The 13737-nt window shown below is 32.0% G+C and overlaps 1 protein-coding gene across 4 annotated transcripts in view; it reads right to left on the reverse strand.

Annotated features, from left to right (window-relative positions):
• sona (sol narae metalloprotease) overlaps nucleotides 1-13737 on the reverse strand; it is a 111063-nt gene that overhangs the window by 59622 nt on the left and 37704 nt on the right. For all 4 annotated transcript variants that reach the window (XM_085194600.1, XM_085194599.1, XM_085194597.1 and 1 more), the window contains exon 2: nucleotides 11264-11360. In XM_085194600.1, the coding sequence (XP_085050726.1) occupies nucleotides 11264-11353 (90 nt within the window). In that variant the 5' untranslated portion in view covers nucleotides 11354-11360. The remainder of the gene's footprint in view (nucleotides 1-11263; nucleotides 11361-13737) is intronic.

Genomic DNA, 13737 nt, shown 5'->3' on the forward strand with positions numbered 1-13737 from the left:
GTTTTAATTAATATCTAAATAAATTTTAATCTGTATCTTTTTGCTTACTAAAGAACAGCACTATCATATGAAAGATGAATATGTCATCGTTTTTTTTAATATATCTATGAAACTAAAGAATGTAATATATTTGCGGTTTGTTTGTCATCAATTTTATACTAAATGTAATATATGTGTGAAAATTCCTTGAACTTGACGGGCTGTTTCCTTCTTATGTCATCAACTTACAAAGTTCATGTAATCGCTTCATCTTAAAAGCTTTTAAATAATTATTGTGATTCATATATTAGAATTTCTTAGAAATGAAAAAAAATACGACACATTTAATAAAATTTAATATTTTTAGTGTAAATGGTTACTAATATATATGGATATAATTTTTCCCGTCCTAAAGATTAGGAAGAGCGAGAGAGGTATATTCAAGTATATGAGGTAGAAATTAAAATGTTCTAAGTAAGTACTATTAAATTCGAACTATTCTTCTATTTAAAGATTTATTTTTATTTATCCATTATTAACTATAAAAAAAATATTTAACTGATATCTGTAACAGTTTGATATACAGCCTTATGGACATGTTTGTAAGTTCTAAAAAAAAGATGTAGTATATTATTTATTTATATCACAGACAAACATATAAAAATCAAATTAATTTATTATTTTAATTAATAGAAAAGGAAAATGTAAAAAAGAACCATTTATCAAAACCAAAAAGGATTTGCTAGAAAAACAAAATCATTCACTTAATAGCACATGAAAGTAAACAAGATAAAAAGGCAATTAAGATAATTTCATATTTTATTTCAACTATATAATGAGTCATTACTAAACTTAAAAGAAGTGCAAACCCTTGTAATAATCAATCTCAGCTTAATTTATGGCTAACGGTTTAAAGTTAGATTATATTATGTATGTAGACTATAGATATAGTATATGTATATTGTATATAGTAGAGCGGTCAAAAAATAAACAAATTATATGATTATTATTTATTTTATCAACTTCACGCTGTCCTGCAAAAAGTAGAGTAGGCAGAGGGAACCTAGAGATAAGACACTTCGTTGCCTACATAAGTTTCAAGTGACGGAAAGCCACCTTTTGTCTTGTCCCCCGAATGGGAATCGAAGCCACACCTGTCGCGTTTACAGACCAGACAAATTACTATTCATTATTCAAAAAAAGCCATATCCACATTTTCCAAAGTCGGTACAATTTTGTTTTCATCAAATTGATTGATTATCATCAGATCACAACGGTACCTAATGGTCACATACGGTCAGTAAACTGATTTAGTTCTATGACGCATTCAAAGACAAATAGAGTCTATTTAAGTTTTCTAGGAACATATCTAAAAACAGGGTAATTAATTATATTAATCTCCATGTATCTCCTTTAATTTGGTGGATATTTTTCCTCTACTTTTCTTCTGTAATGAATAGCAAAATATTAATGCAGATGTTTGGCAGAGACACTCCGTTTCCCAATCTTTGACTTTAACTTTGATTTTTAAGACACTGGGCGGTGTTGAGTGGCGGAACTCAACACCGTTTTGTCTTGTGACCAGAGCAAGGATACGAAAAAAGATCATTGCACGAGTGGAAATCGAACCCACAATCGTAGCGTTTACAGTCAGATGCTGTGTCGCCTTACCACGACGGTCTCATTTTTTAAATATAGAATCAAAAATATTTTTTTTATATAAGATTTAAACTTATAGCCACATCGTTAAAAGACTCTGATAAACTTAGTTATAAGGTTTCAAGAGTAAGACAAAATATAACGATAAAATTAAAAGATGATTTTTCTTCAGCAAATTTCAAATGACAAAATCTAGAACAAAGGCAAATAAGTAGTTTAATATATGTAAATGTAACTTTAAATATCTAGAATTTTATTACATAGACGTGATATTATGTGCGTCCCACAAAATAGGTCAATTTTCTAATGATAGAAGATTTACTCGGATTCTTATGCAAAAATAATCGATTATTTAAAACTGATTCATTCGTGACATTTCATAGATTATTTTGACATTTAATTATTAATATTTAGGTTTCGATAGCATCTTCTATTCGTATTCTAATGTAATCTCGATAAAAAAATATTTTTAACAATATTTTTCAAAAATTTAATGTTATATTAAATTTTAATGTCGAAAATATTTTTTAAAAATTTATAAATTTATATATATTCTTTATTGCACAAAACAAAATACAGAAATTTAAAGAAGAAAACTTTGGTTGACAAGGGTGGGCTTATTTCTAAAAGAAATCTCTTCCAGCCTACCAGTGGAAGTGGATATCTGTGAAACAGCGGGGAGAGTATAGTGCATAACAGAAAAATATTATATTTGAATCTATAAATATATATATATATACCATAATATATATATAAACTACATATACATATATACACACACTACATATATATTCTATAAAAAGAAAAAAAAATACATACATAAACATAAATATTAAATAAATACACAAATATTATACTATTTTGAAGAGATAAATGACAAGAAAAATGAAATGTAATAATTTGAAACTCTGTCGGAATATATATTAATTGTTCCCAGTGGCAAGTAAATGCTTTTTTAATTGGGATTTAAAGGATTTTAGGGAAGAGCTTCTCTGGATAGGATTAGGGAGTTGGTTCCAAAGGGATGAGGCATATACGGAAAAGGACTTCTGCATGAATTTGGTGTTGCTCCTAGGTATATCAAGCGCCGGAACGACACACGACCGCCTAGAGCGTGAGGGACGAGGAAGAACTTTGAAGCGGGATTGTAGGTATGTAGGAAAATTTTTGTAGTTAAGGAGTTTAAAAAGTAAGGTAAGGATGTGCATATCACGGCGAAGACGGATTGGGAGCCACTTAAGCTGAGCACGAAATTGAGAAACATGATCATACTTACGTAAGCCAAAAATAAAGCGTATGGCGAGATTTTGAAGACGTTCTAATTTGTTAAGTAGCTCCTCAGTCGCATCCAAATAGCAGACGTCAGCGTAGTCGAGTATTGGAAGGAGAAGACATTGCGCAAGCATAACTTTGGTTTTGTGAGGAAGGAAGTATTGGAGACGCCTAAGAGAATGGAAAGAGAAATGCATGCGCCTGCTGATTGCATTGATATGCGGTGCCCAAGACATGTTGCAATCAATAATAAGTCCTAAATTCCTAACCTCGTTACAATAGGGAACCGTTACACCTGAGTAGCGTACCGCTGGCATAGTATCCCATTTAATTTTATGTCTTAATTTATTACTGCCTATGATGATACTCTGAGATTTTTTGGGGTTGATAATTAAGCCAAAAGATTCGGCCCAAGTACGTATCGCATCGAGATCACTATTTAAACTATCGATAGCTTCAGGCAATTCATTTAAATTACTATGGCGGTAAAGTTGCAAATCATCCGCATACAGATGGAAGGGAGAAGTAATGACTCTAGAAATATTGTTAATAAAGATAGAAAAGAGAAGAGGAGAAAGAACGCCGCCTTGAGGAACGCCAGCAGTAAGATCAAGCCAAGTTGATGTGATATTGTTAGCTTTAACACATTGCCGGCGACCGAAGAGGTAAGAGCGAAACCAGCTTATAGCTGCAGATGAAATATTAACTGCTCGAAGTGTGCCAAGAAGTATATCGAAGTCAACAGAGCTGAAAGCGTTGCTGAAATCTAACAGAACCATAACAGTGAGCTTGGTGTTGTCCATAGCATACCGAACGTCCTCCGTTATATTCAACAAAGCTCCAACTGTGCTGTGAAAGGGACGGAAACCGGACTGGAATGGACACAGTAGATTATTAGTTGATAGGAAGGAGTAAAGTTGGTTATTGACTAAAGATTCAAGGACCTTAGATAGGATAGGGAGGATGGAAATGGGGCGGTAATCAGCGACATTAGAGGGATTAGAGGTTTTGGGTAATGGAATGACATAGGCACTCTTCCATAGTGAAGGAAAGACATTACTTGTCAGTGAAAAGTTGATAATGTGGGTGACCACTGGTGCAATGCTATCCAACACAGGAAGGATCATCTCAAGGCTGAGATTGTCAATTCCAAAGGCTTTGGTGGAAATGGAATGGATACACTTCTTGACGTCATCTTCCGACACTGCTTTAAAATTAAAAGGAATGGAGTCTGGTAGGTTGAGACGTGACAGCAGAGATAATGTTTCCGATTTTATAAGGGGACTTATATTACATGGTGGGGTTGTAAAAAAAGAATTGAGAGTGTGAAGGTCCACTGAGACTTGACGAGTTTCAGTGGTTTTGCCTACACCAAACGACTCCAAGAATCTCCAAACTTGTGCTTGACTGAGATTCTGAATGGTGTCATGGAAATAGCGACGCTTAGCATCCCTACACATTCTGTTGCAGATGTTACGCAGTTTTTTATAGGTTGTAAGATTTTCTGGCGAAGGAGATTTTTTGTTTTTTAATTTGGCTCTGTCACGCTTAGCCATTGTATTCTTGATGACTTGTGTTAACCAGGGAGCAGGCGCATGCTTCATACGAACTGGCCTTACAGGGGCATGGATATTGTAAATGTTAATCAATTCAGCAGTTAAAGATTGTACCATCGTGTCAATATTCATAGATGACATAACGGAAGACCAGTCGATGTTCCTCACATCCTCCCTTAGGCGTTCAAGATCCATATGCTTAAAACTACGCTGAAAATGAATTTTGCCTCTAACCTTTGGAGGACGTAATTTATACGATAGAAAAATAAGATCGTGAAAGGAGAACGGAGCGGTCATTTGACCGTGAGAAGAAACCAGTATAGGGTTAGAGACTGAAATAAGATCAAGAAGAGAAGGTCTACAATTAGGAAAGTAATGGGTAGGGCAAGACATAGGTAAAAGGTGTAAATTATAGGACTCGTTTAGTGCCTTTAGAGAATGAGCTCTACGATCATTTTTTAAAAGACACGTATTTAAATCACCCATGCAAATCATGTGTTCGTAGAGGGGTCGAAGGTTCTCAAGAATGCCGTCCAGAGTGTTAAAATAATCGATTAGATCATTGGGGGAGTACAGAACTCCGACCAGTACTTTAGTATGACGCAAGGTCAACTCTAGAAAAAGACATTCTAGTGAGCCATCAGGATGAGGTGAAGAGCAAAAGACAATACTAGCGGGAATGTAATCACGGAGGTAAATACCAACGCCACCACCACCCCTACCAGTGCGGTCATTGCGGTATAGCTGATAGCCAGGAAGAGAATAGGAAGCAGATGAAAGTGAAGGTTTCAGCCAGGTCTCGGATATAAGTATGCAGTCAACTACGCCGGAGCTAAAGGAAGCGAGAATGTCGGAATGGTGAGCCGGAACACTCTGCGCGTTAATATGCACCAGGGAGAGGGTTGAAGAACAATTATTGTCAAAAGTTTTCGATAGTTTATCATAAAGTGGTTCTGAATCAGGATCGTTATCCTGAACACTAGGAGAAGAAGAAAAGTATTCATTTTCATTTAACATAATATAAATATCCAAATAAATAAATTAATTAAAATAAGTATATTTATAATATATAAAATAAATATATAAAGAAAAATTAATAAATATATATATAACTAGACTATATAAAATTTACAAAATAAATTACCTGTATAAGTCGAATTAAATGCAATTTTACACTACATTTAAATTATAAGAAAAGATAATAATAATAGACTTACTAGAAAAAAGGTGTAACATAAAATGGAACGTACAACAAGACAAGACTGTGCATACAAACATATGACTTAGGTGATACATTTTAAAGTCGAATTGTAAACAAAATATTATGTCACAGTTAGCCAACATCGAAATTAAAATACATTTTATAATTGCCACAGCAAGAATAATAACATAAATATGAATGTACCCTACAATTGAAAAGTAATATAAAGTCTATATTGAGGTGTTAACCGGCCATATTAAAGTGATGTAAACAAAGGACTAAGTTGCTGTCAGGGTTTCGTTACGGAGCCTTGTTCTATCAGTTGTTTAAGTTCGCGCTGTGAGGAGATCTTGATTTTAGATTTATTAGGTAGCAAAATAACAATCATGCCTTCCGCTGACCAGCATTTTTTAATACCGAAATGCTTACGGGCTGCAGTAAACACATCTTGGCGGCATTTCGTTAGGAATTCCGTTATAGTTATTTTAGTGCCTTTTAACTTGGTTTTCGCCCTCCATGCACTGGAACGAGCCTGGCAACTGGTGAATCTGAGAAGTACGGGCCGGGCAGAGTCTTTTTTAACACCCAGCCTGTGACACGCCTCAATTTCAGTGGATTTAATGTCGGACATCTTCAAGTGGTTGGACAATACATGAAGCATCTTCTGCAGAATATCTTCATTATTGTCCTCTTCTAGGCCATGGAACAGAAGAACTTTTCTCCTGGACTGTGTTTCAAGGCGATCCAGACCAACTGCCACAAGTTCAACCTGAGACTTTAATAAGCCAAGGGCTTTCCACACCACGGATTTGAACGTGTTGAACTCAGCAGCCAAAGATTTTACTGTGGGATTGGAAGCTGCAGATCCGGACTGTACTAAGTTTTTCTCAAACTCACCCATTCTGGATGAGAACATAGAGGACAGTTCATCCATACCTTTCATAAGTTGCTCCACAGGAGTAGTCATTGTGAATACAGTGTAGAAAACAGTGAGTGAGTTTAGTTGTTATTGACTTAAACACAGGTAATCAATCTTTCACCACATATATGTACTTTTAAGAACCTTTTTTTTTTGAAAAAAATACAGAGCTTTAAAAACACGTCTATCAAGTTTGATGTCTACCCGCGAAAAAAGTAAAAAATTTATATATTTTTTTTAAATTTATTTAATTGGTTCTTCCATTATATAGTATATATAATGGAAGAACCACACAACAAAATGGATGGATATAGTAATATCTTCCTAATAATCTTCTTAAATTTAAAATAGTAATAGTAATTTTTTTTTTCTCATTACAACTTTCTAACATAACATAGCTTCACGCTTTATCCTTAGAGGGGTAAGAGATACATGTCCTCCGGAGGGTCCTCGTGCTTTTTACGTAACCTTCCTCCAGTATCTTTGATACTGTGTTCTTTCTAGTTACTAAATAAAGGTTTTTTTTCATATAAATTTAAATGTTTTTAGTATAAATTACTGCATACGTGTATTAAAAAAATATTATTGCAAAATATGTTTAATTTTATAATATGATCAGAAACACAAAAGCAATCGTAAGAAAACAGTCACATAGTACTCGACAACGTTTGGTATGCGTTATGTAACCACGTGCACAATAGAGTTGATTTATCACAGAGTAATAAGACACAGACAGTGAAGAAATAGCCAATTTAATATTATTCTTATCGGTAATGAAAATCATTGTGGACTTAAATTAAATTGCTCTGTGGTTGACCTCTTGACCTAGATGTTGGTTAGTTGGGCGGTTAAATGTGATCGGGAATTCGATTCTTATTGATAAGGACATTCGTAGATATATCGCTAAAGAATGCTTTTTTTTAAATATAGGAGAAAGTGCTATCAAAGTTTGCAAAGTTCGCATCGTATACCCTATACAGTTATAATCACAGGAAAGCTGTGAACTTTATTTAAATAGGTCCATTTTTAGTAAGTAATTATAACCACATTGTCACCATTTATTTATTCATAAATCTTTATTAGATAATACTTATCTAAATTTGATAATAAAAATATAAAAAATAATAACAGATACAGACAGATGTTAAACCTAGCAAGGTGAAGGGTAACGGTGCGTCTTCTAGAATTGTCGTATAACTCAAATAGTGAAACTCGAGACCTTATTTCACGGTGTCATTTAGAAGGTTTCAAATCGATTTTATATAAAATTCAATTTCATACAAAATTTCGTTTCATAGCTTTCTTTTAATCACTTACGTTTTATAGGATCACGTCGTTGTGAAAAGAGATCATGTTATGAGAAATGTCTCACTAAAAGTGTATGAAGTAACATATACTATAAAAAACTACCTATATCTATTTCCTTAGTTTCACGCTGAATCCTGCACATAGCAGTAGGGTAGGCATGGGGAACCTGGGAACCTAGTACTAAAACACTCCATTCCCTACATTCATTTTTCAGATTGGCCTTTATTGTCTATTATTACCAAAGATACTATTTTATACACAATTTAATGTATCCATATTCGCTACTTACTTTATAAAATATGTAAAATAAAAAATATTTATAGTTTTTCAAATAACAAAAACTATTAAACATGTCTACCATATAACTAAAATATATTTTTTTGTAATTTACAAGCAATAGCTATTTACTCTGTGCAAAAAGTGACTGAACGTATTTGAGGAACAATATTTGAATATTGCTTTATATTCATCTCGTGTAATCGAAATTCCATTTGAATGTGATTTAAATAACAAATTCATTTTAAAATGTCTTCGATTCAATAATCTGTCTATAAATATGGCATATTCTTTAAAAGGTAGAGCGGGGATAAATTAAATACGCGAAAAAGACTATTTATTATATTATTTAAATAAACATAAAGGGAATAATTCCGATACTCAAGCCGCAGTGTCTCTGATTATAACGGAAATTGGAAAATGAAGGGTCTTGTCACTAAGTTATCTCTGCCAATAAAGCGCGAGAAATGACGCCATCTTGGCGCTCATCATGATGACGTCTCCTCATCATCAACGGTATCAAATATACTAAAGATATCCAAAAGGAATTAACCGTAATGGTAAATTGAAACAAAATTAGGCATAACAGAATGTCACACGATGAGACGCTTAGCTATGAGATTTAAAGTTTAATTACATGTTAAATCACCTATAATTGAGTTAATCTTATACGGCCATGACGTTGCCATAACCTAAATGCAGCTATGTTACTTTTAAATATTTAATTTTATAATATACTTGAAGCTTCACCACGGCTTCGCTCGGTTAAATTTATTTTTTATTATAGCCAAAGGATCTGGATCCTATATCCTACGCTCTAAGAATATATGTATATAAAGTTTCATAATAATCGGTTGAGTAGCTCGTGAAAGCGTAACAAACAAACTTACAGTCACATTTATAATATGAGTATCATTATTGTTTTTTCTTATCAATTTTGAGCTTTTGACTTAATAAATAAATATTAAAAGGGGAATTTAGTACCCACAATGTTATTGATGGCTTAAAAGTAAACAATAAAGATATACTTGAAGCCAATTTTTGTTTTAAATTGCTAAAATTCCATAAAGGCTTATTATAATATATTCCTAATTTCTCTAATCATTCAAATCAAATTATTTAAATGATATTTTTCATAGTATCAAGGTTTGTTCCTAGCGAGGAAGTCAAAGACCATGGAACCCTAAACGCTATGTTCTCTTCTTACCTCTTTCACTGTCATCACCTTCTTATACACGTCATACATGCCCAAATATTGGAATATAATAAAAAACATGAAGAAGCTCCCCTTCCAAACAACCAGCATTACCAACCTTAACAAAAACACGAACGTAATTAACTTCGATAGCCATAATAAGATTTATAGACTCCACATAACCTAATGTGATTTAAATTTTGACACTATATAAGACGATGTGACAGTAGATCGATGAACGCTAATAAATCTTGTTCATTATCAATCAAAATTTGAATTAATAAATTAAATTATTTCTTATTAGGTAATTTTAATGATAGCTTGAGTTAACCTAACTTCTTTACAAATTAGTTTAATATTTTAGGGAGGGGGGGAAATTTTTAAGAGGGCGTCGTGGCGCAGCGGGTGACTCGGAAATTCCCACTCAAGGCAATGAATCATTGTCATTTGTTTGCTCTGGTAAGACGACAAATAATATCTCGTCGATTGGGCGGAAAATTGGCAACGGTTGCCTTTGAGATTCCTTTCCCTTAGGTTTCTTCTGCCCACTTTGCTTATGCGGAATATAGCGTGAAGAGATGCGTTGGAGGCGCAGCGGAAAAGGAAACGACCGTAAATGTTACGGCTGTGGTACGATTCTCATTCAGGAAATTAACTCAGGTACCAAAACAAATTGCGTGGTGGAGTTCCGCCATTCTTGAAAATTGGTCGGGACAGGTTCACTCTGCCAAGTCTTTTTACCGTATAAAAGGGTATGACAGAGGGAACCTAGTGAATGTGAAACAGCGTAAAACTATAAAAATTAGGTAATAACAATATTATAAAGCCTAAATATAACAAAACAAGAACATTTGTAACACCTGTTCGTCCAAATCTATACAAACTATACATTCTTTCCGTTCCGTTTCATAACTGCTACACTTTGCAAGTGCCGTTGCATTTTTTTCAACAGGTTGTGTGACGTCACGGTTACCAAATTACAGCGAACCGTTCGACCGGTCCATTATGAAAGGCGTGGCTGACGAAACCAGCTGTTCTTGATTATATTATCGATATGGAATATCGTATAGTATATTTATAAATAAATAGAAAAATCTACGAAATATAAACACATATGCAAAAGGAAACTAGTGTTAAGACATTGTATTCCACACTTTTCCTGTAAATTATTATCATCAAATAATATATGACAAAATATAAACAAAATATGTATAAATAATTGTTTTTGTTTTTTTACGTAGTCCAAGAAAGAAATATTTCATTTGAATTGAAGATCACCGCAAAGGCAGTATTTTAAAATAATGCTCCATTCCACAAGCGAGTCCAATATTTTATTTCAATATATAAATTAAAACAATATACGATGCAATTTCGAAAATTAATATAACAATTAAAATTTTCTTCAAACATTCATAACATCTTTTTTATTTTGCTCCGAAGATAAGTTAATGGTTAACATTATTATTACATCTAAATTAAGCTTTATGTATTGTTAATAACAATAAAGTACCAAAATGTATTAATTACAAAATAACAACATTAATTGCTTGTAAAAGTATTTTTAGAGTCTTTAATATTAAGAAAATACCTGTTGAAACAATAAATTATTATTCATATTCAAGGCTGTTCTGGCGGAGTGGCACAAGCAAAAACAAATAAGGTTGTGGGTTTGATTCCCACTCGGGGAAAATAATATAAATACATTACGCGTTGAGTGCGAAATTGAACTTCGCATTTCGTTTTACCAGATTAGCCTAAACATGATGAAGCGTCTTTCCATTTATTCTGTTTTTATTATTATAAAAAATGGAACTGGAAAAAAATACTCTGTATTTTTTTTATTTAGATCATAAATCATATGTTTTCAATTAATATATTTTTAACTCGGTTAAACTTACCTTATCATTAAAAGAATATGTGGAACAGAATGAGCAGAGAAGGACTATAGCTGAAAGCCAGTGGGCTGACACTTGTCGTGTCGCTTCCATGGTGGAACTGTAACAAAAAAATAATGATTATTATATTATACATTTAAGTGTATCTATTTAATAGTTATTATAAAATAGTAATTTATTAAGTAATACTCTCCGTTCTCATTTATTTGAACTTATCGGTAGTCTTTATCGGTTTAATTTGAGCATATAATATCTTTAAAATATAATATTTTCTGTAGAGTTTGAATGTAAATCGCGCTCATTAGTATATAATACTATTAGTTTAATTAATAACTCAATACGACTACGTATATTAATCATGTTTGAATTTAAATTTTACAATCTATCAATCAGCGATATCGAAGGAATAAAAAAACAGTTTAACATTTTGTATAAATGATATCAAAAAACTAATCTAGGTACATGGTTTTCACTTATTTTATTATAGCACCCATGCAAGCTCCTATGCTTACTTACAATTTCTTGAAAAATGTATTTTACTTTTATTCAAATAAATGCTTCAAAATGTAAAGCCGTCACCGATACCGATATAATACCGACTCAAAGTACTATAATATATAAGTTACTGCAGTGTATGTATATAAATAAAAAAACCCAAGAATATATAAACATTAAAAAATATTATTTATAAATATTTTTAATCAAATGTGCATATGATTCCAAACAAAAAAAATCCGATCGATTGCTTCGGACACGCGATTCCCTTGTTCAATGGTGGTCGCTCACTTGAAATATGAATTTAATATCTGCTTACCGGTCTCATTGATTAATATGAATTATGACGTTATCAGGGTTGCCACTGTTACTACAAGTTGCAAAAAAACTTATTGATAGCAAGAAAACTTGTTTCTTTAACTACCAAAAAGATAAAAAGAAAAATAAACAATAAAATCTTTTTGTTTTTAATATGATATATAAATGTTTTAAGAAAATAAAAATAAGACTATAAAAATATCAGTTAAGTTATGTATATTCTTTTTTATGTTTCTGGCAACCCTAAGCAAGTTGCAGAAATTAAAAAATCAAAAAGGCCATAGATTAATAACGATGAACGCAAACAAAATGGTGGGTCGACGTCCGTTGCACAAAAGGACACTCACTGTCTTTTCTCAGAAGTCCGGGCTAAATATTAATAAAGCTAAAGTTTAATACTTGTTTATGTACAGTTAGCTACGAAACAGACCAACGTTTAAGTTTAAAGTTTTCCTCTTATTGTCTTTAAAGTATATTTGTTTTATATTTCTGCGGAATACTCGTATACTGAAATGGCAAACTTAAATAGTTTTTTTTTTGTGTGCAGTATAACTTTGGCATTACCCACCTCTGCTTCATTTGGTTAATATTTTTTTTATTGCGCCTATAGGGAGGAAAGAAAAATAATTCAGTCCTCCAAAATATGAATAAAGTCCACAACCGTCGCGTTTACAGCCAAACTATGCGCAAACGATAAGAACAGAGTAATATATCACTATAATTAAAACATAAAAAAATATATACAAAAGAGATAATTATTAAACTGAAGACGATGATAGACTGAATGAACAAGCATAGCATAGATTTTACTTTTACTTTTTTATCCATCGCAAACATTATAAATACTCAGAGAGTTAATCGAACAAAAACGTGAAAATTCAATGTAAAGTTTTTATAAGTTATTATAAGCTTTCAATAATAATATACTGGTCATATAAATAAATTGTCATCAAAAAATCTGAGATAATGTCAATATGCCCTTGGAAGTGGAGGAAGTGAAATTAAAGGCCATACAAACGGTCAACCAACTTGCTGTACGAGTATATACTTTACGAATATTGTTTATCGTTTACTTTGAATGAATCGATAAAAGTATATAAATTATAGTTTGAGGTAGCATGCAAAGGATTCATTGGAAATTTTGTATGTAATATTTTTTTTTATTTTAACCTTAACTTTTTTGTATAATTATTCTTATTCCAGCCTCGATGTTCTTTTATAAAGATTCAAGATTAAATATTTTTTAATTAGTAGTAGGTTAAATGTATTAAATTTTCTGATTTTCCAAAGATAGCATCCATTCCAGATTCCAGCATAGCTATTTTATGTAATGGTATAAAAAACATTATAAACGTATTTATTATTTATTTAAAAAATATATCAATTTGACTCTTAAAGTCTTGTACTGACAAACTAGTAGATATACATATAGTTAATTTTGATTACAGAACTTTGCATAAAACCTCTCATAATCTATACAATTTAGCATATTTATATTAAAAATGCATTTATTTATGGTAAATATTCAACGTATTAATCGTAATCACATCTCCTTACTCCAACAAAATTCATATGCACACATTAATTCCATAAAAGTGGTCAAACTGTTATTTAACACGAAATTTTGTCATATTTTAACAAATTTTATTTATGAGATAAGAAAA

The sequence above is a fragment of the Heliconius melpomene genome, chromosome 12, assembly GCF_056956725.1.
Source record: "Heliconius melpomene rosina isolate 202511_hmr_F chromosome 12, ASM5695672v1, whole genome shotgun sequence".
Taxonomy (NCBI): Eukaryota; Metazoa; Arthropoda; class Insecta; order Lepidoptera; family Nymphalidae; genus Heliconius; species Heliconius melpomene.